Source organism: Vigna unguiculata, chromosome 8 (genome assembly GCF_037176805.1).
Source record: "Vigna unguiculata cultivar grain cowpea cultivar isolate G323 ecotype 2 chromosome 8, ASM3717680v1, whole genome shotgun sequence".
Classification (NCBI taxonomy): domain Eukaryota; kingdom Viridiplantae; phylum Streptophyta; class Magnoliopsida; order Fabales; family Fabaceae; genus Vigna; species Vigna unguiculata.
In genome coordinates, this window is record NC_140799.1 from 42,022,952 (window position 1) to 42,049,455 (window position 26,504).

The 26,504-nt window shown below is 33.4% G+C and overlaps 1 protein-coding gene, 1 long non-coding RNA gene and 1 pseudogene across 5 annotated transcripts; all 3 read right to left on the bottom strand.

The window, feature by feature from the left end:
- Positions 1-2,467: 2,467 nt before the first annotated feature.
- LOC114193686 (uncharacterized) lies at positions 2,468-7,510 on the bottom strand (annotated as a pseudogene). Its single transcript, XR_014984187.1, has 4 exons — positions 6,158-7,510; positions 5,881-6,071; positions 5,406-5,629; positions 2,468-3,859 (listed from the first exon to the last, which is right to left on the bottom strand). The product of XR_014984187.1 is annotated as an uncharacterized LOC114193686 (transcript).
- Positions 7,511-15,902: 8,392 nt separating this feature from the next.
- LOC114195632 (uncharacterized) lies at positions 15,903-19,693 on the bottom strand. Of its 3 annotated transcripts, none has more exons than XR_014983942.1 (5): positions 19,485-19,693; positions 18,948-19,232; positions 17,577-17,778; positions 17,386-17,462; positions 15,903-16,178 (listed from the first exon to the last, which is right to left on the bottom strand). It is a non-coding gene; the product is annotated as an uncharacterized LOC114195632 (long non-coding RNA). The 3 variants fall into 3 exon arrangements; XR_014983941.1 differs by having other exon boundaries at positions 18,948-19,229; positions 19,485-19,689; XR_003606517.2 differs by having other exon boundaries at positions 17,577-17,676; positions 18,948-19,229; positions 19,485-19,686.
- An 846-nt stretch (positions 19,694-20,539) lies between these two features.
- LOC114193695 (protein ROOT HAIR SPECIFIC 17-like) lies at positions 20,540-26,235 on the bottom strand. Its single transcript, XM_028083586.2, has 10 exons — positions 25,842-26,235; positions 25,654-25,731; positions 25,464-25,554; positions 25,248-25,324; positions 24,882-24,970; positions 24,565-24,748; positions 22,261-22,442; positions 21,944-22,046; positions 21,523-21,854; positions 20,540-21,212 (listed from the first exon to the last, which is right to left on the bottom strand). The coding sequence occupies exons 1-10, from the start codon at positions 26,112-26,114 to the stop codon at positions 20,762-20,764; spliced, it is 1,860 nt and encodes a 619-aa protein (XP_027939387.1). The 5' UTR covers positions 26,115-26,235; the 3' UTR covers positions 20,540-20,761.
- Between the last annotated feature and the right edge of the window lie 269 nt (positions 26,236-26,504).

Genomic DNA, 26,504 nt, shown 5'->3' on the forward strand with positions numbered 1-26,504 from the left:
AAATGATGTTAAATGCAAATAAATAGAACACAGTCAGTTCACTCAAACTTGTAATTGGTTCATTAAGAATTCATTACAACATTACACCACTGATACTAACAGTTCAGCAACTCTTTTCAACTAACTTACAAACTAAAATTACATTAACGAAAAGCAAAAACACTATTATTACACTTAAAATTTTAACCCATCTATCAGAAATCGCAATTGCTTTTTCCAGAGTGTAAATCTTTCTCCTTTGTCTCCCAATGGTAGCATCTTTTTCATCTCCATTATCTTCATTCAGCCATTTGAAGTAATTGCACCCTTTAAATACCTCATTCCCACCACTCCGCTGTTTGCAAGAACAAAGAATCAAACATTAATCAAAAACAGAGAACATCAAAAACATTAATAAAGATTCAATCAAAATTAAATTAAAATCAAACATCTACTCCGACCTTATATTTAGGACACCCCCAAAATTGTTTGCCGGCATTCCTGACTGTTTTAGCGACTCTCAACACAGCGTTCTCCCCACAAAAGCAAAGAGGACATTCACCCAACACCCTATACGAACCACCAGTGGAGGACACACTTTGCTTCTGCGAACCCCACGAAGAGCACGAACAGCCTTCACTGCGAGACATTGCAGATTCACCAAAAATTACGTCTTCCAATCAAGAACGAAGACCAAAATGATTGAGGAAAGAATAGAAGAGGAAGAACTGCAGAGGAAGAACTGCAGACGAAGAACCCCACCACAATGATAGCGAAAACCCAATTCTACAATTAGGGCACAACACAATCTGATTTTTAAATATACCACCACGTCACTGTACAATTATTTTTTCAGCCACAACTGCTCTTTAAATTGACACGTATCCATTCACAAATGCCACATCATCTCATTTTTAACGCCGTTTCTCACAATTTAACGGTATGGACCCAATTGACACACTTAAATGTATTTGGGTACCCAATTGATACTTTTTTAAAAGCGGGTACCAATTTGACATTCTGGTACCAAACTGGGTACCTTCCGATTAATTAAACCTAATTTTAAATAAAAAATCTTCCTCATCAATGAAAAGTCACTGCTCAACATTATGATCTATTTGAGAAAGAAGCTTTATATATCAATCTCACAATCTCGAGAAGAATAAAATTATCCTTAATTTCTATAACTCAAAAAGACATAATAAGAAGCTGATAAAAACTAAATTTAATATGTGGATAATTTTATCTAAACTAAAAAAGAAACACAAAAACGACCGAAATTATTAAGACAACAAAAGTAGGTTAACTTTGATTATTAAAGAATGAATCTAGCATGTTTGAGGGAAGGTTTGTTTTGTTAGAGGAAAAAAATGTAATGCACTTCTAAGAGGGTGTAGCATCCATTCTTACCCTTTGTAAAAGATTCAAGATATTTTATGGCAATGAATGCTATTTTATTTTCGTGAAAAAAAAAATCTAACTATTTGTTTAAATTATGTGAAATCAATGTGATATACATAATTAACGTGAGGGAATTTGAATTTCTAAATAATTTTAACATCAATTCAGAAGCATCTTGAAAAAAGAAAAAAAACATATAGAAAAAACAATAGTGATAGTACATTAAATCTCTAGGCTTAAACTGTGATAGTACATTTAAACTTTTAATCGAGAATTATGAGGTGGTTAATCCTAATTGCACGACCAAAATTACACATAGACACGTACTTGTTTGATCAAGAACATTGATAAGCACTACTGAAAAATTATGATATTAGAACTTGATATAAGAACGGTTACTGTGGAACTGATATGATATGAAAATATAAATCGATTGTAGAAAAATAATGAAAAATTCAATCTTTAATTGCTATGCATCATAATGTTGAGATGATAAAGTTCCCAAATGGCTTCATGTAATAACAAGTAAAAATTAAATATTTTAGTTCAATTTCATCATGATAACACTAACATTCAACGGTCACTCTTAAAAAGAGAAATAAAATATAAAAAATAAGATTGGGATATTTTTCTTCTTCTGCATATTCTTCAAATAATATTAAAAAAAGAAAAAAAATATAGGTACACATTTCTTTTAATAAATAAAAGCTAATAAGTAACTAAATAACAATTATTTTATTTTTAGTCATAACTTTAGGTCAATTTTGTATACAATTAATTTCAACTCAATTTTCTTTGCCAGAGAAACTCTGAAAGTAATATATTCAGTTCTGCGGATATTAAATCGTAAAAAATAGACTTAGAAGCAACAAATTCCACAAATTGCCACTTTCGTAAACTAAATTGTGAGTTTAGTTAATAAATTAATTCAACTGGACCCACTTTTTAATATAATCGTGATGAATCAGTTATCGTAAACAAATTTGGCCACGAAAGAGCCCCATGAACGGTGTTTTCTTTTCGCTCTTTGAAATCTGAACAAATCTCCGGAATTTATTTGAGTTGAAGAACGAACATGAATCTCAAATGGGCTACAAAGATATTTTATTCTAAAATGCTTTTTGTTAAGCCTGCTAATAGGTAATCTGTACAATAATTTAAGTTGAAAATGAATATTTTTACGAAATGAACATAATTTTTTTACAGGAACCAATAAACACCCATGCATTCAGTGACATGCGTCACTCCAGCTGACAGAGAGGTAGCTACGTTCATCACGCGAACGAGGCTTGTTCCAATTGCGTATCAGTAAAATTCCCCGATTGTACAGCTTCTTCACTTTGAGCACCTTTCTATACCATTCATGACTTGCAGGGGTTGTTATATTATATACCTCAAACTCCCTCCTTCATCTAACCATATATTTCTGCTATTTTCTAATGTAGAAAGAAAGAACATTCAACTTTAGACGTTCAAATTTGTGGGCTCCCCTGATTTTTGGTAGCTCAAACTTGTATGGCTGGCTGGCTTTACAGCACCGAGTACCCAAAAAAACGCAACTCTGCGCCACACACCTCAAATTTCTCTTTCTGTTGTATCCAAGCATTAAAGCACCAATGCAACTCTCAGCATCATAGAGAGAAGTCAAGCCCAATTCCTCTTCCCAAGGCTCTGCTGTAAAGAAGAGTTAGTAGAAGGAGACCAGCATGTCTCTATTCTCGGAAAATGGCAAAGATATGATTCCAACTATTCACGATTTCGGGCGGCACTTTCTTCTTCACTACGTTGTAGTAACTCCTCATAAGCTCTCACTGATTCGTCAGTAAATCTCTCCATGGCCTCAAAAATGCGCTGCAAACTAGCTTGTAGGCTACTGCTTTTGTCACTCTGATAAATGATGTTCTCAGAAACTGAGAGACCTTTACCTTCCCCAGACAGCAGAAGCACCTTTCGCTCTAACGCTTGAATTTGCTTCTGTAGCTTCTGGTCATCTCTATCTATATTTCTCACCTTTCTCTCGAGATCCTTGTTCTGGTTCATCTGCCTATGCATTTCTAGCTTATCTTGTTCCCATATCTGAAGCACACTCATCGTAAATACATGCATGGAATCAACAACTTCCTTCTCAGATATTCTATCCAAAGCTTGGGACCACTGATTGCATATTACAAATATTTGCGGAGCCCCAATCCTACCAGGGGAAAAGGGGACTATGCCATCAGGTGTTTCTTCAGGTTCGTACAGGAGACATTTCAGCAGCCAATTATTCAATGCTCTAACATAACCCTTCTGGGCACTTATCCAGCCAGAAAATTGGAAAGTCCAATTGATGAGCTCTTGTTCAAGTTGCTTGGTTGCTTGAAGATGACTATCACCACTCTTTATCCTGGATCCCACGGAACCCAGAATTCTGGCTTCTCTAATAGCTTCACACTGATTATGATGGCATTCAAGCATGGACTTCCACATTCTAGTCAACCTGAAAATAAGAGTGTCATATTGCACCATACAAACACGAAAAATTAGCACAGGCATCCTAGAAATCCTCAGACGATAATTACATCACTATGAGAAAAGGCAAAATGTTTATCCCATACATACTATGCATGAACGGATGTCTCACATGCATGTCTTATTGCAAAAAACAAGTAAAAATATTAGCTACTTCAAAAGAAAAAAAAAGAGAGCATTAGTTAAAGATACAAAAACTTAAAAAGAGAAAAAAAGGGGCATGGGCGACAATATCACAACTTGTGTGCAACCAAGAAGTGGATGGAGCAATAAATGACACCTAATACTGAATTCAAGTGCTCAATCCACTAGAACAAGGATAGACAGGGTATGCATATTTCAAGGTTTACAGGTTCCTACTGTAGATTGTGGAGTAATAATTTTTCAGAAAAGCTATTGGGGGGTTGCATCATTTCCATGTAAAGGGGTTATTCCACTGGACGACAGCAAAAGCACAAAATGATCTAATAATAGGTCAGATGAGCCACTAAATTATAAAGATTATACGGTTGGAATTTATAAGTATGCACAAGAATAAATAGCAAGATTTATAAAAATTATCAGCAAAGGTCTTAGAAGATGAACCGATATTTAAGCTATCAACAGATTGCAGGTGGCCTGGTTGAATTTCCTCAGGATATTCAATTCACCATGGCTATCAAAGAATTCTGAGGAACCATGCATACATTTCAATCCATTTCATACGGGTTAAAATACAGAGGGTTTGATGCCGATGGAATGGAACCTCAATAAATATTTCGTGAATGCCTTACGGCACATAACATATACAAAACGCTTAAAGTGGAAAGTGCCACTGAACAAGCCTGGAAATACACGATTATTCACTATACAATGAGAACAAATCCTAAACTCCTACCCCTTTAGACATGGTCGCCGTGCTTTTACTTTGACTACAGAATACTGACACTACCAGCTGACTGGTCTTCCCGTTTGCAAGATAATAAAAGATCAAATTTTGTACAGAGAACAGATAAGTTGACCCCTAAAGTTTTTTCAAATATTTTCAAAAAATGCTTATAGCGAAATAAAGGTAACGCGTCAATTGGATGGTTTTGATAAGAGTGCTCTGGGGTCGGTTCGGATTTCATTGATCTATCTATGATCTATGGAAATGTATTGACAAAGTCCATTCCATCCATGACCCATTTAATTAGAATCATTCAACCCATCCATTTAAAAAGATGCTATGTTTAAAAAGAATGGTTTACAATTGAAATTTGCAAGATTGTTATGGGCGGATCACCTAGTGGTGGATAGGCAGTAGGGAGAAGACATTGACTTTCAAACCTAATAGGAAGAAACACTTGATCCATTTTCAATAACTTGATAATCCAATGGATTGCTGAACACGGGGAGATAGAAGGCTTAGATTGGATTATAGATATGGGATTGTTTTGCCACCCACGCATAACATGTAGCCCACCATCATGAACAGAGTGACATTTTGTACAGAGAACAAATAACAAGAACGATAACTTTTTAACATCACATACCCTTGGATCAATTCCTTCAGCTGTGGCCACAGTTCTTCATCCCTTATCTTATTTATAGTCATAGAAATCTTATCCACAACCTGAATTGCCATTCTTATTTTTGTGGACAGGCTCCTAATCAACGTCCGAGTCGCATCAACTTTATGAAAATCAGCACCCCTATCATCCATACGCTTCAGCTTGCGACACTTCCTATCATGGATGACCCGCATCTTTTCCTCAGCCTGCAAACAACCGAACGTTGGAAAAGCTTTGTGGAAACACGTAAACACTGGTTAACATTGTTGGGATTAGTCCTCAATTGATTTTTCTCAAATTCTTAGAATGGATTATACTAGAGAAGCGAAGCGAATGCAAACCTCCTTAACATTGAAAATTTTCAAAACGGGAAAAAAAATTAGATGGTTTGGAAGTGAAACTAAAACCAAGGGAACGAGATTGGCGACTAACGAAACAAGACTGAAGACTGGCATACCTTAACTTCATTATAGAGTTTCTTCTCCCAAAGTAGGAGCTTATGCAGTGTCGAGGAAAGATTGCGTGCTCCAGTTGTTAGATCAGCATCAAGATCCACGTTAGAGGCGGATTCGGCATCTTTAGAAGTAGAGGGTTGGGAGGAAATTAGAGACAGGGAGGGAGAAACAACTTGTAACATCTTGGAAGAAGCTGGAATAACAAGAGTTGCGAAATGTGAATGGTGTGAGAGAACAGAGAGAAATGGAAAGAGCAAAAGTAATCCAGACTCGACTCACCTTGATAGGCGGCGTGCTTTCGATTGTGGGGAAGCTTCCCCACCTCGAGGATCTTGGCGATTAGGGCACCGGAATCAGAAGCCCTCTGAAAGAGATCCTGAATCTCTTTGGCGACCTCGAGGGGATTCCGGGAGCCAGGGCGGCGGCTCCGGAATGCGGCGTGGTCCTTGGGCTTGTTGTTGGCATCATTATCGGCATCAACGACTTTCTTATCGACGACGTGAACTTCGTACTCCACCTCATCTTCATCTTCCTCTTCATCATCGTCCTCGTCGTGGAGGTGGTTGTGGTGGGGGTTCGGGGGTTCAGGCTTGGGGTCGACGAGCTTCTGATCCCCGTGAACCTGCTTGACGACTTCGTGGTGGTAATCCTCGTCTTCCAAATCGGGGATCCCCTCCTCCTCCCGGAGCTCCCTGGAGTCGCGGCTGGGAGTGGGGGTGTAATGAGGTTGGGGATAGTACTTGTCGTCAGAGTTATCGAAGAAGTTGAGGAAGTCCCAGGTGGAGGCGCGGGGAGGGGAGGGGGGGAGGGGGAGGGGGCTTGGAGTTGGGGGTTCGCTGGGGTTGGGGCTGGGAGGATCCGGCGAAGGGAGGGGCAGAATAGGGATCGTAGGTGTAGGGGTAAGAGGGGTAAGAGGAAGGGTAAGAGGAAGGGTAAGGGTAAAAGGAGGAAGAGGACTCTCCGAGGTAGCCAGTTTCAGGACTGAGGGGTCTCTGCTCGTAGACAATTGAAGGTGCGGCCTTGTTCTTCATGTAATTGATGTGAAGGTGGTGATCCGGTGGGTGGGAATTGTCGTAGAAAGCGGGGAGACGAATGGGGGAGGATTGAGGGGAGTGGTGGAGAGAGGCGAGATCATCGGAGTCGGAGTGGAAGTGGAGGTGGGAGCCGCCGGAGTCGGAGTGGGTGGGGGAGGCGTGCTTGGAGAGCTGGTGGGTTTTGTGGGGGGGAGAGGGAGAGGAGGAGGGGGGGGAGGGAGACGGCGGCGGCGGCCTCTGTGTATCGTGGTGGACGAAGGAGTGTAGGGAGTGACCAATTGCCTTGAGGGAGTTGATGTAAGCGATGTGGGCTGCGGCGAGGGCGTAGCGCTGGTGGATTGCTTCGTCGAGAAAAACGCAGCGTTCACGGCAGAGAGCCACCGCCGGGAGATCGTCCAGCTTGGAGCTGGCACATCCCATGGTGGGTGGGTGGTTCCTTTTAGGGTTTGGAAATTGCAGAGAAAGGAAGTGTTATGGTAACGATGGAGAAGAGGTAGGAGATAGGAGAAGAAGGAGGTGTAGTGGTAGTAACAGAGTGAAGTGCCCCACCAAAACAAAACAATGAGTTAATGAATGAGGGAATCTTTTGCCAGCAAGGACTTCCTCGTCCGTTTCTATCATATTTCTACTCTCTTTTCAGTTTCTCTCTATTCACCCTACTTTTTCTCTTCAGAGTTAAGTAGCAAAAATCAAAACCACAAACATCAAATACTTTGACCTTTGACCACCAAATAATAAACAATACCTAATTCTTCTTTTTTGTAATTACCAAATAAATACACCTTCGTCTTTGGATTATCACACTTACAACTCCTTTTCTTCCTTCTTCATTCTTTCACTCCAACACGTCCTTTCCGTTCCAAATTACCATCTTCTCCCTCCTCTTCTTTTGTTCCAATTTTACACAAATTTACATTTCCAATATACACTCAATTTCAAAAAATAATAATTTTAAATTAGGTTTAATTACTCCAATTTTACTTGTTTATTTTTAAATGTGTCAGTATAATATTCGTGACTAAAGATATGTTAATCAAATTTTAAATTTTTTGAATAAGTGTCTCAGTTAAATCTATTTTAGAAAAAAATTAATAACATTATTAATTTTATTTATAACTTTTTGTATATTATTTTAAATATTAATATTATTGTTAATGATATTAATAATTTTATTTAAATCGATATAATTAACACATCTTTCTAAAAATCAAATTTAATTAATATTTTTTAAAAACTAATATTAAACTGACATATTTAATTAAAATCCACTGATCATACATTTAAATTAATAAAAGTATTTAAAATATTTTAATAAATAAAAGTAAAGTAAAAAGTGTGTCTTTTCGAACTAATAATAAAAAGGTAGAATATTTAAAATCATTTGTTTACTCTTCATTATTATGTAAAATCCACAAACTCCTTTTATTTTGAAGCGAAAAAATGAAATCCGGTTGAATCATTCTGTTTGTAATTACTATGGAATGAAGTGAATGCGTGTGGGTCTTTCACAAAAAGTGTGCGATGGGTTAAATATTATAATTTGTTAACTTTTTAAATTCATTTTCCATAAGTTGGACTTCGTATGGACACATGACGGAACAGAAATGGGGTAGTGTGTATAATTCGTGAGAAAAAAATTTACAAAATTTATTATATTTTAATTTTTGGCTCGGTTAAACTTTTTTTAAAAGGACAGAATGAATTAGTCTGTATAACTTTAAAAATTATTATGTTTTAATTTTTCTCGGTTAAACTTTTATATTTTTTTATTTCTTTACTGTATATTTAAATATTGATTAATCGTTATAATATGTTAATAATAGAGATAATAATATAATTTTTTATTTATAACTTATTTGGTGTGAATTTATGTTTACTTAATTTGTTTTAAATATATTATTAATGATAACTTCATAAAAACAACAAAGACATAAAGCATGAATAGAGAATGATCTTTGACATTTAAAAAGTCTTTACATCCATTTGATATTATCATTGATTACTTTTCATCCTTTTTTAATTTTTTACAAATACAAATAAAAAAACTTTATTTTACCTTTATAAATTTTGTATCAAATAATTTCTTTTCAACATAAAAAAATAATTTATGCAATATTAATTTGTTTTTTCTCTTAATTTTATTTGTGTGCGATAAGTTACCAAAATTAGTGACGAGCCTTCATGAGCCAGCTTGCATCGTCACTTTTAATAAATTCTTATTACTTAGTCCTTGAAAATTACACTTATTTTTAATTACACTCTTACAATATATTTCGTTACTTTGACTATGTTATTAAAATATTTTTTTCATTTTTAACGTTAAATTGGTCGTAATTGATAATAAAGAGATAAAATAAAACTAAAAATGTCATAACTTTAAGATTATTAAATATTTTTTAGAGGTTTAAAAATAAATATATGTTATGAATTAATGATTGTCCATTGATTTGATACAGTTACTCATATGATTTCATATGATTGATACTCATATGATTCATTACTCTTTATGTAAATATTTGTATTAACTTGGTTGATTTGTTTCCTTTATGGATTACATGTTGTATCTATAAATAGGACTCTTCCTATCAATAAGAATATACAGATGAGTTGCTCCCTATTCTCTCATTCTATAGTCTCTCTTGTTTCTTCTCTTCTCTATTATCTGTCGTCATTCTCTATGTTATTCGCTTTATTTCATAACACGTTATCAGCACGATGTTCCAACCAACTGAGGACTAGTGAAAGCTTTTTCTCTCTAATGACAGGGATCTGCGTGTCTCAATCCAGGCTATTTCTAATCCTTTTTCAATTTATAATTTTACCTTATATTCTTCCTCTTGTGATAAGAATTGTTTGACCTTATCAATTTTCATCTCCGTCTTATTATTTATTTTTATTATGACGATGATTATTATTAATATTATTATTTTATGTGTTAGTTCTAAACACGCGAAACATTGCAAAATTTGGATTTGTGACCCTTGATATTACAAGTAAGAATTTCTTATATTGGATTTTAAATGTTGAAATATATTTAGATGCAATGAATATTGGGATACAATTAAATATAAAAATAAAGCATATAAGCAACATGACAAAAATATTGTGAAAAGAGATTTCACAAATATTGTGAATTTATTTCATACCTATGTATGGCTGGTTGGACAAAGCAATAAAGCTTTTGATGAAAAATCATGAGATCCGCCTAATCTGCTCCATTCCCAGAAGTGAATGCAGCAATCAATATTATGAATTTATTTCATGCCTTTGTATGGCTGAACAAAGCAATGAGCTTTTGATAAAAAATCATGAAATCTGTCCAAATTGGTTCTGCTCCATTCCCAGAAGTGAATGCAACAACATTTTATTTATATTTTCATGATCGATCATGATCTTGATTTTGGACATGGTTATAAAGAAAATTTCAAAGATACATTTTGTCACCAGAAGTGGCACGATAATGTGAAAAAAGGAAAAGGAAAATGTGAAAATATTGACAAAAAGATGAAGGTATATATTATCATTACGATGGTAAAGGCCATTTGAGTTGTACTTATTGTACACCAGAGCATCTTACAAATAATGAGAATAACATAGAAACACACTTTGCTTATGAAGATGGTGATTCTGATTATGGCCATATGGATGCTACTCATCTTGATCACCTAATTGATTATGAGAGTGTTGAAAAAAAAAATCTCATATTGATATTTACGTTTATATGAAAAACGAATGTTTTGCACTAGTACCAAAAGATATGTGTCTTATTGATTGTGCAACAACTTATACAATTCTCAAGAGTAATAAATTTTTCTCTTGTTTGATAATGTGAGACATCGATGTTAGTATTATTTATAGTACTACAAATATATTTGAAGACTCTAGAAGAGCTATTATACTTCTACCAAGAAGTTGAATAGAAACTTATTAAGTTTCAATGATATTTGTCTAAATGGATATTATATTGAGACAAACAATGAAAAAGATATGAAATATCTTTATATCTCTATGATTGAGTTGAAAAAGAAAGTGTATTGGAGAAATTATCAACATTCTCTTATAGTTTGTACTACAAGTTTATTAGTACAATTTAAATGCATGTCATGGTAAACTAGAAGTTTACAAATCAAAATGATTGCCTTGTTTGACATGATTAGTTATTATGATGCGAAAAAAAAAGGGTTGAAAAACTCATGTGAACACGTTTGAAGCGTGGTAGACCTATTGGTTCCAAAGATAAAAACTCTTGAATGAGAAAGAGGGCTAATATGCAAAATAACCTAATCGAAAAGGTTGAAATCCCAAAAGATTCATTTGACATAATTAATGGTTCGGTTCCAGAAGAATCTCAGGTACCTGAAATGGTTGAAAATGATGAGATCTCAATAAATTATGTCATGAATCATATAATATGGAACCAAAATGAAGTTAACATTGACGAAACTTTTACTTATAACATAGCGATGAATGCTATGAATGACAATGAGGATCAATAAGCAATGATCAACAAAAGATTGTCGGCAAAGAAAAGATTGGCCAAAATGAAAATATGCAAAGAAGCATAATTATATTTGTTTGCTAAACGAAAGGTTTTTGGACGTATAGTTCACACTCCTGAAGTTGTGAAACCCATTGGGTACATATGGATTTTTGCGCAAAAATCAAATTAAAAATGATGAAATTGTTAGATACAAAGCATAATTGGTTGCTCAAGGTTGTTCACAAAACCTTGTATTGATTAGTGAAAAAAAAACATTTTCACTAGTATTGGATGCAACAACATTGCAATATTCGATTAATCTAGTTGCACAACAAGGTTTGCATTTACATCTAATGAATGATGTTACAACCTATTCATACGGTTCTTTTGAGAATCATATTTATATGAAAATCCCTGAAGGATTTTATTTGCCCAACCAGACAAATTCTAAAGAGGGTTATTCAATAAAATTGAACATGCTCTTTTATTGATTAAAGAGATCAAGATGTGTGTGGCATAACCGTCTTTTTGAATACTTATTAAAAGAAGGATATAAAAATGATCCTATTTGTTCTTGTATTTATATGAAAAGATCCAAATAATGAATTTGCCATAATTATTGTTTATGTAGATGACATAAACATCGTTGGAACTCCTAATAAGCTCACAAAGGCAATTGATTGCTCAAAGAAATCATTTGAGAAGAATTATCTTTGAAGGGCAAAGTCTTATTTGAAATTAGAAATTGAGTATTTAAATAAAGGTGTTTTTATACGTCAAGAAGCTTATATAATTAAGGTGCTTAAAATGTTCTAAATGGACAAGTCATGTCCATTATGCACTTCAATAGTTGTGAGGTCGTTAAATGTTGATAAAGACTCTTCTTAGACCTCAAGAAAATGATGAAGATCTTCTTGGTCTAGAAGCACCATATCTTAGTGTCATAGAAACACTAATGTATCTTGCTAATTATACTCAATCTAATATTGCATTTGCTGTAAATTTGTTAAGCAATATATAGTTCTTCAACTACAAGAAGAAAATGGTTTGGAGTAAAATATATACTTCGTTACTTTAAGGGTACTACGAATATGAGCTTATTCCATCCAAATGATTCAGATTCAGACCAATGGGTTATGGATATGCATGTTATTTTACATATTCTTACAATGTCACAATGGTTGATCACACACAAGATGTTTGTTCACATGTGGTAGCACAATGGTTTCATGAAGGTATATGAAACAAACCATAGTAGCAATATCGTCTAATCATATTATGAGGAAAGTTGTGAATGTTTGGTTAAGGTTTATTATTCAACATGTGCAAGAAACTTGTGGCTATCCCCAACAAAGATGACCATATATGAAGACAATAGTGTATTGAAAGGATGATAAAGATATCCAAAAGATTCATTTATGTAAAAATTTGGCAGGTTTATTTATAAAGTCTTTGCCAAGAAGAACTTTTGAGCAATTAGTCCACAAGATTGGACTTCGTCATCTTAATGATGTAAGTTTACATGAGGGGGAGAAATAGAAGATGTAAAGAACATTATTATATAGAATGATGTACTCTTTTTCCTTCACTAGGTTTTTATCCCAAAGGGTTTTTCCTAGTAAGGTTTTAACGAGGCACATTCTTTTATCAATGGACACTCAAGGGGAAGTGTTATGAATTAATGATTGTCCATTGATTTGATACAGTTACTCATATGATTTCATATGATTGATACTCATATGATTCATTACTCTTTATGTAAATATTTGTATTAACTTGGTTGATTTGTTTCCTTTATGGATTACATGTTGTATCTATAAATAGGACTCTTCCTATCAATAAGAATATACAGATGAGTTGCTCCCTATTCTCTCATTCTATAGTCTCTCTTGTTTCTTCTCTTCTCTATTATCTGTCGTCATTCTCTATGTTATTCGCTTTATTTCATAACAATATAATCGTATTGACAGTTTATTATGTATATAAGTGAAGATCAAATACCAAATTACGTACTCAAAAAGACAATTATTCATTCATCATCTCACACGTGGTTATTGATTTGTTGAAATTAAAAAAAAAAACACATCTAGGGCACGATCTACCCAATTTTAGCGTTAATTTAAAAAGGAAACAGAATGGACCAATGTTTCTTTGTAATAGAGTTTTTAATTAGGGTTCCGTATATTATGTAACTACTTGCTGAACCGTCCTACAAAGATATTAATATTGCACCAAGCTACACTCAACTTCCAAAATTAGTTCCTTCAGGACAAAAACTCTACCAAATAAACCCAAAACTTTCTCCACTACTCATTTGAATCATTCATAAGTTACTTAGAAAAAGACACCTATTGCTATTGCAATTAACTTCTATTAAAGGCTATTTAAGCATTTCTTTGTCGTGGGTTGTGGTTGGGTTCTGTGTAAACTTTATAATTTCTTAAAAAAAATTTAAAAAATTATGTGCTCTATATGTTTCTGTCATTGCATAAATTATTAATATAACTTAAAAAAAATAAAAGAATAAATAATAATAATAATAATAATTTAACTTCGTAAAAATGATTAATTAGAAATATAAAATAATAACAGTTTATTCTAGAATCGTCGTCAATGAAGAAAAAGAATACAACTTAATAGAATTGTCATCGTATATCCTATTTTAACAAATATTAAATAATTTCGTTCACGCTTCTTTAGTTTTCAAAGATTTTTGTTTTTCTATTGTTGTTAATGCTACTTTCGCGACATCTGTCATCATTATGAATTAAATTTATATTTATTTAATTATCTGAATTATTATTTAGCATTTAAAATAATATATATTTTAAACTTTTCTAAAGTTTAATTATACAAAAGAAATTGTGTTATGAATATCTTTATGAAATCTAACATACCGTAGATTTACGATTTTACCGTGTAATTTGAAAAAAGAAAAAAAAAAACATAAGGCGGTTGTAGCAGAAACTATGGATGAAAGTGGTGCCAATAAATTTGTATTTAAACGTTATTAGTTTATTAGGATAACGTGCAACACACAACATCATCACAATTAACGACAATTAAAAAACCATTGTCAAAAACCTTTTTAATGTTTTCTATTATTTTTTCATTGTATCTTCAAAATATATTAATAGTCATTTTTATCCTGCGCCGCCATTTACCCATTCTTATAACATATATTTTATCGTAAAAAAGTAATACAAATATTTCATATTCTAAAAGTAACTGAAAACATACTATATAGTTCAGAATATATTTAAATAAATTAGTGGATATTTTTTTAAAATGTATAATTAGTTGTGAAGAATTTTAGGGAATTTTGTGATGGAGAGAAAATATAGAAAGTGAGAAATAAAAAATGAAAAAGTTGAAAGTGGGAGCATTATATTGATTGCGGTTGGGTGGTAACGTAACGCGATTTGAAAGTTGGTGGTCCAAACAGAGTCCTTGTTTCACAATCACGTTTCTAAATTTTACACGTACATGCATGTTTTTGTTTAATTCACATGGAAAATATAATAGACTATAATGTATTTTTGCTATGCTACCCTTAATAATAATCAATATTCCCAAATCCAATCATTTATTTTATAATTATTGAGTTGTTGATTCAACGCCTTTTCCACTCAAATCCCTGTTTGGCTCATTATTGCCACCGCTCCCCTTTTTGTTTTCTCAAATTTTCATTATTCCCCATCAAAAGTGACAGCATTAGTACCTTTGTGTTTATTAGTTTTCTTTTTTTTGAATCTTATTCAGAAATTTATTAGAAAACAATAATTTTATACAAGAGTAAAATTTTAAATGGATTCGTATTATAAAAATTATTAACAACTACTTACACAAGAGAAAATAAAAAATATATATAATGAATTAAAAACGTATCTTTACGTTTTCATACAGGTAACGTGGAAGTATATATTAAGAAATAGCTAAACTAGTATACATAACTTTTATAAATACCACTTAATTATTTGATTATTAAATAATCAAACTATAAAAAAAATTAAATTACCTATTTCATCTTATAAAAAATAATATCTTTCTAGAAAACTTTTTTCTCTTTTTCAACACTCTTTAAACATTTTTTATTTACAAATACTAAAGAACGGATTAAGTGATTTTTTTTTGAGAAAAATCAAAGTAATTTTAGTTAATTTTCACGTGTTAACGAAGAACTTCAATTTTTTTGAAAAAAAATATAAAAAAAATCAGTTAAAAATTAAGTAAAGTTACATTACTTTTATTGGAAAAAATTTATTGAATCCGTTTTTCAAATAATATATTCTTAAAACACATCAATTTTATCTGAGCAAATTGTGATCAAAGAAAACTATATATATATATATATATATATATATATATATATATATATATATATATATATATAATAACAAGTCGTTGAAACGCGATAAATTCTAAAAAAAAGTCTATAAACTATTAACATGTTGAACGTGTGACATCCCATTTTTTTATAGATTAATCTACGAAATAAAGCATCACAAAATTTTGATAACGAGAACCCATCAGATAAACATGAAACACATGAGAGGTAACTATTACAGTCATCCCAAAAGTACTTCGAAAGGAAGAATAACTAGGCATGAAACCATGCCACAACCAAAGGAAGACTAACAGAATTCAACAGTTTCGCCAAAGGAAGTTGCCACCGGCAACCATTACAAAAGGCCCTATGGCCATGAATCTGCCCCTAAGGTCATCACGACAGAAAACTAGATCGCACCACTGCGTTCCCCGGATCCATCTCGAGCATCCCTCTCATCTGCTCCCACCAAAAGGTGATCATCGCAAAAGAGAAAACATAACAGGACATAAACAGAAATGCAAGGGTAAGCTAGTGTAACTTGAAACTTATCATATTGTAAAAGAATAAGTGCATAAACATTCACAGGCATACAACACAGAGACATATAAGTCATGTTATGGCAAACAAGCAAGACACCATGACTCAATTATCCGGATACATATACTAAGATCGGATTCACTGGACGCTTGCACTTGTGGTGGCCTCTACTGCTCTGCAGAGCCATTGCCAATGGGTTTCACCCTACCACACACAAGGTTAGCCTTTAAGCGTCTAAGGCCATTATCCTGCCAAAGACTAGGGTCTCCCGCTACTCTCACCACTTGGGTCAATTTGCTCTACTTGAGACTCACTGACCCCTCAGAGTTTCGGGATGCGGTCCTTACTTGAATCCTTATCTTAATATATACACTACACGCAACCATAAAGTCTCCCCACGAGACTCATGGAATTACGCCTATTTCACACCAATCTCATGTTTCATATCACATAACCACCACTTGTTACCTCAACATTAATTTCTTATGCTCATTATCAACCATCCAAACACAACTTCATGCATTACTCATGCTACCATACAGATTTTTGTGCATACAACTCATACAATTCATGAAATCACACCATAATCTTGCATGTTCGAGATAAATAGCCATACACTAATCCAAACATTCAAACATCCTCGTGCACATTATATTTAGAAACAATAATTTAAACGGTACATGCAACAAATCACTCAACAGCCAAGGAAACATAGCACCCTCTCGCGAACTCGCTCAGGCGAGACGCTGGCCTTCACTGACACAGCGGACTCTCGCCCAGGCGAGACGCGCTACAGTGGAGGCTTCACGAATTCTCGCTCAGGCGAGGCCTTCTCGCCTGAGCGAGACTATGCGTCGCTCAAAACGGGATGGGTCGCCTAGGCGAGTTCTCGTGGCAGTGAGCACTCTGATACTCTCGCCTAGGCGAGACGAGCTCGCTTGGGCGAGAATAACAGATCTCACCACTGTCAGCACACAAGCAGCGGCGAGAATGGCTCAGATCATCGCCCAAGTACACATGCAACTCAATTTCATTCAACAAAAGCACACTATGCATGCATATAAACATAAAAACGACCAAAAACAGCCAAGAATAATTTAAGACCGATGAATCTAGCTTCCCTTACCTTCGTTTGAGCACCAAAACAACCATACCCTAACTATGTAGCACAACAGCTCCAAGAACTAAGACAGTGAGCTGAAACTGGAAAAAGAGGACAAAATGAAGTTAAGAGTCTTAACTCTAACTTGACCCACGCGTTTTAAACAGAGTAAAAGGGGAGAAGGAACGAATCCTGAGCTCTAAAGGTTAGCTTACCTGAAAAAAGGGGAGAGTTTTGCTAGCTCAAAGACGTGAGGATGGAGAGCCCTAGCAGAGAACTTGGCTTGAGATGAAGAGAGGGAACAAAAGCTTGTTTCTGAAAATGGAACAGAGATGAAGGGATTAGGGGCTGGCATGGTTATTGGGTCCCCTTGTTGGGCCGACCTTAGGCCCACGAAGGCTAGGCCCCAAAACTCAACTGAAAAGGAAAAAGGGACTTACAGAACGAGCCTAGTAAAAATAACCAATTAAACATTTATTTATTTCTAATTTGGTTGCATGTTTGAATTTTAAAGATTAAATTGATTAGTAGTAATAAATCCACTATTAATATTTGTTGACATTTGGAAACTAATTTATTTGATAATAATTAGAGCTAACTAAATCACAAAAGAAAGACAAAAATAATGATTTTATATATTCATACATTTTTTCTTTATCTTTATGAAATTGATTTTTTTAAAATATTAGAAGAATTATTTAAAATCTGATTTTATATTTATATATTTATATTCTGATATATAAAATTGAAATTATTTTAAGAATATCATTATTTTTTAAATTTATACTCATTTAAAAAAAATTAGGAAGACCAAATTTATTTATAACAATATAAAAAGGGGATTCTCCTTTTTATGTCCACATTTCAAAATACAAGTTTACACTTTAAATGTAATAATTTATTAAATTTTTAAAAATTAACCATTACTTTTACAAGTTTTTTATAAAATCGACTATCTCTCCTTTTTTTTTTCTTTATTTATCAATAGTTATTTTTTCATCTGTTCTGATATACTTCACTTTATTTTTAATAAATATAATTTTAGTTTATATATTAACTTAATAATATTACAATATTATCATCTACTAATATTATAATTTTAGTTTATACACTAACTTAATAACATTTTAGTTTAAAAAATGCATATAATGTAATTTTATTTGAATTTATTTTATCTGAATCTATACTTTAAACAATTTAATTTTAAAAAATCACAATTATCTGTGGATACTTGTAAGTATAAAAATAATCTGAAAATATCTTTCAGTGATAGTAGAAAGGACGAATACTAATTTTTTTTTTTTTGAGATATCAATAACAAATCTAAAAGAAAAACTATAAGAATATGAAAAAAATCCTGAGATAACTTAAGTGTAAGCGTATAAGTATTTTAAGAAATTGAAATATGTAATAGCAATCTTATATTATATCCACCGGCGCACTATTTTTTGAGGACCATATTTTGTCGACAGAAAAAAGAAAAAAAGAAGTGAAAAAAGCGAGGGAGAATATGCAATGCAAGCTTTTAGGGTTTAAAGTAATAAGAAATGAGAGATGACAGAGGATCTTCTTTTCTTTCCACTCACCTCATCTTCATCATAATGTTGTTGTTATAGGAATGTGCCAAAGTTGGATCAGATACACTCTTCCACTTCCACGCTTCCAAATTAATTGCAAATCAATACACACATTTTTCCTATGCTTGCTTCTCAATGAATGAGTGGGTCACATCGCACACGCACCTTTCTGATTTGCCTTTTCACCTCTTCCTTGTAAACCTGTTTATTTATCTCTGCTACAACCACATCTGCACCTGACAACTGATTCTTGCGGCATCTGTCAGTTCATACGATTCTCCCCACTCTTTTCTGCTAAAAAAAAAAATACTACAGTTAGACTCTTCAATTTTTTTTTTAATTCATCTGTTACAGTGTCGAATCGAAATCTTGAAAGACTACTTTAAATATATTGATGGAGTATATAGTTGGAATAATTAGGTAAAAAAAGCTGTCCAAAAAGTAACTATTTCTGTAAAACCAGATAAAGTAAAGACTACTAAATGATATATGAATGCAGAGTAGTATAGTGTAGTATATCGATGCACGAGGCAGACACAGCATTACCTGGGAAAAGCGTGAGCCAAATTATTGGAGTTAAGAGCTGAATCCAATTATTATGAACATCGTGTTTTTCATTTTCAGTTGTTGGTTGGTTGGGGTAAGAGAGAAGAGAGGAGAAAACAGATCCAATGATGGTAATATGTATGTATGCATATGTATTATATAGGTTTGTTGAGAATACTCGATTAGATTGTGATTGGGCATAGGCCCAACCCAAACCCAGACCCAAAAGAGAGTGAGTTGAATATAGTCTATCATGGGGGGACAGAGAGGCAAAAGAGTGCAGGTTAACTTTTTGAGAAATCACGTGCACAGCACATGTGATGCTTCATTTTCTTTTCTTTTTGGTCTCTTTATCTCACCTTCAATCCAATATGATTAAGAATTGCTGACTCATTTAATTATAAAAGGCTGCTCTGCTTTCTCTCTTTTTTTTTTTTTTCTTCTACCAACTCACACTATTTGTTGAAACTTTTTCTATAAATTAAAAATCATATTTTGTTACTTAATGATTAAAAAACAAGGGAATTCGTAAATAAACGATCGAGTTCACTCCCGTGTTATCGAAAGTCATCAAAACTTGACGGGAGCATTCCACTTTCATTATCTTGAATTAAATATTTTAACCAAATTATTAAATAATTTTTTATTTTTATAAAAATGATTTTTCTTTACAAAAACCAACCGATTTTATTGTTTTACAGTTATTGAGTTAATAGACATTCTATTCTTGCTTTTAATTGTCTTTAATATTTCAAACATTTTTTATTTACCTTCTCTCCATTTATTTTATTTTCATCTTTTTATATCATTCAGCGAAAAAATAAATAATTCTATAAATTGATGTTTTTTGTATTTTCTATTAGACGCCTTCCCACTTTTGTCCCCTTTTATAGAATCAAGATGGTGTATTTCACATATTACTTTTGTGATTTGTTTTACACCTATATCACTGACATTCTTTTCCAGAGAAATGTATATATTCTTCTATGATTTGTTTGTTTTATCACTAACATCAAGTAGGGACAAATGTACATCTAAACAAAAGAAGGCCTTCGTGAGTTTCAGTTCAGAAGCTTCAAACTCAAAAATAGTCTATACAATAGCTACAGTTTACATTTTTGAAGTGGTTCGATACCTGAATATGTACTAAACATTAATTTTCCAATTCCTTCCATGGAAAAAATGTCTCAAGTTATGTGTGGAAGCATACCACAGTCACTGAAAAATCAGGGACAAGGTGCTGCATAACAGAGTTAGAGATGGAATTTAATCTTTGTCTAATCAGAGAAGAATGCTTGCAATTCAGATTGGCCCGTGCTCATTAGAAGAGGAATTGAATCAAGTTTAATTGCATTCAGCCTATTCCGTTTCTTACAGTGCAAACAATCTCCCTCGGACCACTCCAGCTCTTCCTCTGTAAACTGCTCTTCAGCCCAGTTTTTTCTATTCCTGATTTCGTAGTTATCAAGTGTTTGATTTCGGGGATAGGAAATGCCCCCAGTTTTTACCCCCGACTCAGATGATGAGTTTTGACATATGCAAGATGATGGATTTTCGTGAAACTCACCACTGCCAGGTCTTAATTCATTTGGTTCTCCCATAAAGCCTACCTGGAAAGTTCGAACTCGAGAGGCAAATTCCTCCCAGGTCATATTATTTTTCTTCATGAATAACTTGTTCAACTTCTTTGCATTTGGGCGGATGGTGGGTTTATGACCAAAGTATCTCCTGCACCAGAGAAGATGAGTATGCGTAGGTGAAAAACTTACTTTATCAGCATCAAGAAATGACGAAATATCATAGTTGCTTTGGATGGTCAATTGCTGTTGCTCTTCAATCCCGAGATACTTTAGGCCATACACAAGTGGAAGATAGTAGCCATGTATATGGGCTTAGCTGAGATGATTGTTAAATTGAGGTTGCAGTTCAATTTTTTCAAATTTAAAATGCTTCACTTGTACCAAGTAATTTTCCTACTTCCAGAGTTACAGCTAGTGTTACAAAAAATTTTAACCACAGCATTAAACAAGTAACTTACCTTCTTCCAGCTAAAATTTTTGCCATGTTACCGTTGTTGTTTGTAACAAAAACGTCACTGTCGTCACAAACTACGAAATCTAGTGCAGCCATGCGAGAAGAAAATGACACAAATTGTGCCAACTCCTCTTTGGTAGCTATGGTCTCCTTTGAATGGAAGTTGGGAAAAAGAGCCTTGAGGGGAGCTAACGTTTTCTCACCTCCATATATTTCACCAGATGCCACGTACAAGTGAACGTCACTTCCAAAACCAAGTGCTCTTAGCATAAGACCAACTTCCTCTGGGGTGAGTGGACATCTTCCATGTCTTCGAACTTTTTCAGGATTGCTTGCCTATTGTTCATTCACAGATATGTCAATTTTCATATATGCTAAATAAAAGATGTGTGGAGCTGATTTATCAGATGCTATTAAAACCTTACGTGTAAATTTTTCCACCGTTTCCTAATTTCACCAAGTTCTTTTTTTTCTTTTTCTCCCCCGCCATAATAGCAACCAGAGAATGCAAGCATATCTGATTCAAACCTGTAATAAAACAAAAGTTTATGACACTGAACTGTGATGAGCAAAATTAATACTGTCGGACGTCTCAAGTACAAAACGTGACTTAATTTTTACAAGAATATGTGATCACAAATTCTGACTGCAATATGTGTTCCATGTTGCCCATATAATTTCAGTACTAAATGCACAGGAAAGAAACTGGGAATAAAGCTCGGCCAAAACTAATAATTTTTACCTCAAATGTAGAGCAATGAAATGCTTGCTTTTCATTTTCATCCGCTCAACCAACAAATGACCCATCTCCTGAATGGAATCCGTAAATTTGAGAGCATGGTAATTAACCCTGCACCTAAGCTTTTGTAGATCTTCATCCAACCTATTAGCAAGTCTATAGTCAAACTTAGTTAGCCGAACAGCCTGCGTGTATCCACAATTTAAATGTCATTCATGGAATCAAGGACAACACCATAGCGTACGCATTAATTAATTGAAAATTAGTAATTGCCATAGTGATAGCTTTGGAAAAAGAATTAAAAAAAATTTCAAACACTTTTCACTAATTTTCCTTAAAAAAACACTAGTCACTAATTAAGATGATTTATTTATGCATTTCATGGGAAATAAAGAATAAATGGTACATAATCTTTTCAGGAGTATCACAATTAAATGATTTATTTATGCATTTCATGATAAATAAAGAATAAATGGTACATAATCTTTTCAGGAGTATCACAATTAAGATGATTTATTTATGCATTTCATGGGAAATAATGAATAAATAGTACATAATCTTTTCAGGAGTATCACAATCAATTTGCATTGTTGTTTTCTTGTATAAATTTTTCTAAAGAGAACCGTCACTGAGTCTAGGAAAACCTTTTAATCTCACGAAAGACTTAACATTTTGACCTTTACCTTTTAAGATTTATTTATTTTTTTATAAATTTAAGGTAGAAAGTAAGACTTTCAAATTATAGTTGTTTGATATTTTACTCCAGTAGTGCATTCATGCATTTTAATATGTAATAAATAAATAAAATTAAAAAATACCCTAAATTATTTTTTAATTTATGTCCTTATTATATAATAATAATAATAATAATAATAATAATAATAATAATGACTCAACTTCTCATATTAAAAATAATTAAACAAGTTAGATTAGAGATTATGTTAACTAATTCCTAGAAATAAAAATTAGAATTACTTTTTAAATAATACAAACATCTTTAGCGTAGGATCTTTACTTGAGATCTTAAATACAACATCTCATTTTTATAAGATCTTCCGCTAAAGAAACATTGAAGAAATCCTATAAAAAAACTATCAATGTCTCAAAAAGTTTATTCCCTCGTGCCAACAAAAATTAATATAAGATCTCAAGGCAGTAGGATATACTATTACATAGAACCAATAAAAAAGTAATATAAGATCTCAAAATAAAACATTGCATTAAATATTAGAATAAACTTTGCATTTGTTTATTCGTTACACATATGAATTCTCCTAAGAAATCTTGGATAAATTTCAATTTGAATAATCAATGCTCTATCAATTCTTCATTTATTTTCTTATTCCCTATTGGTATGTTCAATCAAATATTTCTTTTATAATTATACTCACATTAACTTTGTCAAATTTCATACGTATTTTCAAGTAGTTACATTTATATATTCCTTCATAACAATATCCCTTACAAGCCTTTCAGTACACTCTCTCTTCAAAAGTAATATATCATTCTCAACATTTATCCTTTTAAAGTCGTACTATAATTTTTAATAAACTACTTTTATAATATTATTTTATTTAGTGAAAACTAATATCATTTTTATATTTGTAATGAAATATTTTCTCTCGAATATTTTTGAATTCGTATGTTTTTGTACGAATTTAAAAATAATCTGTTCAATGTCCTTTTTAGTATAATTTACTATTTTTGTTCCATGGTAAAAGCCACGCAACATTTATTGAAACAGTCCGCGCGTATAAAGAAGTTATTTAAAAATATATTTATTTTCATCTCTATGATTTTTTTTCTTCAAAAAAGTCAATTCATTTCTAATATTACATATACAGCCAACCAAACATGCACCAGTGAATAACGAAAAATTTTAATTGAGGCTTAATCACTCAACCTCATAATAGAATTACTTTGTCCAGGAAATTTTATTGACGAAAAACTCAAGATTTGAGATTTTAAGAGAAAAAGTTCCCAAAACCAGCAATTTGAAAAATTTATTCTATTGAATGCGTATATGAAGTTATAAATTTAACGAAATCATGTTCTATAAATGAAGCATATAAATAACCTATAGAACAAAAACAAAAGAGCATACAACATCCTTCCAACATTAGATGACTAGCTAGTTATGCTCAAAACAGGGAAGGAAAAACGATGACAAGACAATACAAAAATGGTGGATGAGAGATGTTAGAACTACAAATACAATCATTGATAATTATACTTTGACCAAATAATAATTGGAGAAAGGCATGTAAATAATTTTGATGAAGAGTAACTGAAGATGTTAAGACTTACCCGCTTCCTGACCAGCTTGGGTAAAACCCGATCCTTGTAGCACTTTGGGGTGCATTTCCTTGGAACACGCAGCGTATATGGAGCCACGAATTTCCCTTCCAAATTCGGAAGGTGTTTCACAACGCTCACGTCATTCAGCAGAAATGTTATGAACCAGTCTGTATCAAACAGTTCAGAAAAGTTGCTGCAAAAATAGTACTTAGTCCATTGCAAATTCAGAGGTGAAAAGACGATTAACTTTGCTTCAATTAAAAATACTACCACATACGATATGAAGAGATGAGTGAGAGCAGTGCGAGTGTAACGCAAAGACAGACCTGGTGTCTTTCCAGAAAGATGCATGATCCAACTCTGGAACGACAAGTGTAGCATTCAAAATATATGCAGCCACGACAGCATCAATTATCTGCAGCAACAAGCAGCATCTGAACCTCATCAAGTGGCTCGACTCAGTATATCCTTAAATCACTGGTCAAACTGGGTAACCCAGACAAAACCCGTATATGAAACCATTCATGGTCAAGCAATACTGTTGGTTGCATGCAGAAAGAAATGAATCAAATGCGTTTTTCTCTCCTTGAATTTTTATTAAACTAAGAAAAGTACATACGAGGTGATATATATTAAAAGCCATTTCCACATACAATATTGTACTCTAGCTGTTAGTGGCTGAAGGAGCCTACCCCTGTTCTCTGTTGATTTAAACCTCCACTGGTAGCAATTAACAAATATCTATCTGGATGAGTTTTTACATTGGCCTCTGCAAGTGCAAGAAATAAGTATTTCCGTAGTCAAATTGCACATTAAAACACGAATGAACAAGTGGACAACAGTTTTGTTTAACTTAAAGTCCAAAATTAAATTCATAAATTGGTTGCGTTGATCGGGATTGGCTTTACTTGCGAAATTGTCACCAGCGCTACTGCAACCATAGAAAAGGCGTGACTGCGTCGAACTCCATAAATCATGTTTGCAACTTCCTCCACTCGCCTTCCAAGTCAAAACAACACAAAAAATAAAAAATAAAAAAAAAATCAGAGTAAAATGAAAACAGAAAATGGAGTTTACGTTGTTTCATATATAGCTTACCGGAACCCCAAACACGGAATCCCGATGCGTTTCCAAGAGTGATCTAACTTGGGCATTAAGGTGAGTGTGAGGCGGAGTCTAAGGCGCACCACCATGAAGCGCAACAGAGAAAAGGATGATTGATTTCAAGTTAGAGAAAGAAGAAAAGTAGAGAAGAGTGAAATAGAATAGAACGGTTTTGCACTTACCGGGGAGGGAATGAAGAGAGAGAATAGGGCGAAGAGGAGAAGAAGGGAAGCGGAGATGGCGGAGATGAGAGTGCGGTGGAGGAGGCGGCGTCGAAGAACACTCGCAATGAGGAGTCCGATTATTCTGGATTTGTCTGTGCGCGTGGTGAGATGCGTTTTTCTTTCCATTACACCCAAATCCACCAACTCAATGCGTTGCTGGTATTTGTTGGCCGGAGGAGGAGGAGGAAGAAGGGTGTTCGCCGGAACGACGCCGTTTCTCCCGTTTTCCATTTCGTGACTTTTTCTTCTGTTTTCTGAGAAAACAGAAAGAAGAAGTTAGAGAGAAGAGGACCTCTGAACAAAAAACAAGGCAACAAGGCAACCGCATGTAAAACGCCAAGGTGTGGTTTGGATGATACATCAGGAGCCGTTGATTCCTCTCACTTCTAAGTCCAAACTAATCAAATTTCAATTTTGATTTCGTGCATGCCAAGTTTGTTAGATGCTTCACTCACTCTAACTAATCAACCCACCTAAATTACGAATTCAGAGATTCGGTAAATTAAAACTGTTATTACTAATTGAAGTTCGGTTCTAATTCAAATTTTTTATAAATTTGTTACTTATATACTAATTATTTTATTTATTTTTATGTAATATAAAATTAAGTGACCTTAAAAT

What these genes read in the sequence shown, in the direction of transcription:
- LOC114193695 (XM_028083586.2), bottom strand. Translation starts at nt 26,114, where the DNA reads ATGGAAAACGGGAGAAACGGCGTCGTTCCGGCGAACACCCTTCTTCCT. An exon ending in CGCTGGTGACAATTTCGCAA is followed by an intron (nt 25,325 to 25,463) that starts GTAAAGCCAATC and finishes TTGCACTTGCAG; the next exon opens with AGGCCAATGTAAAAACTCAT. An exon ending in TCTTTCTGGAAAGACACCAG is followed by an intron (nt 24,749 to 24,881) that starts GTCTGTCTTTGC and finishes CTATTTTTGCAG; the next exon opens with CAACTTTTCTGAACTGTTTG.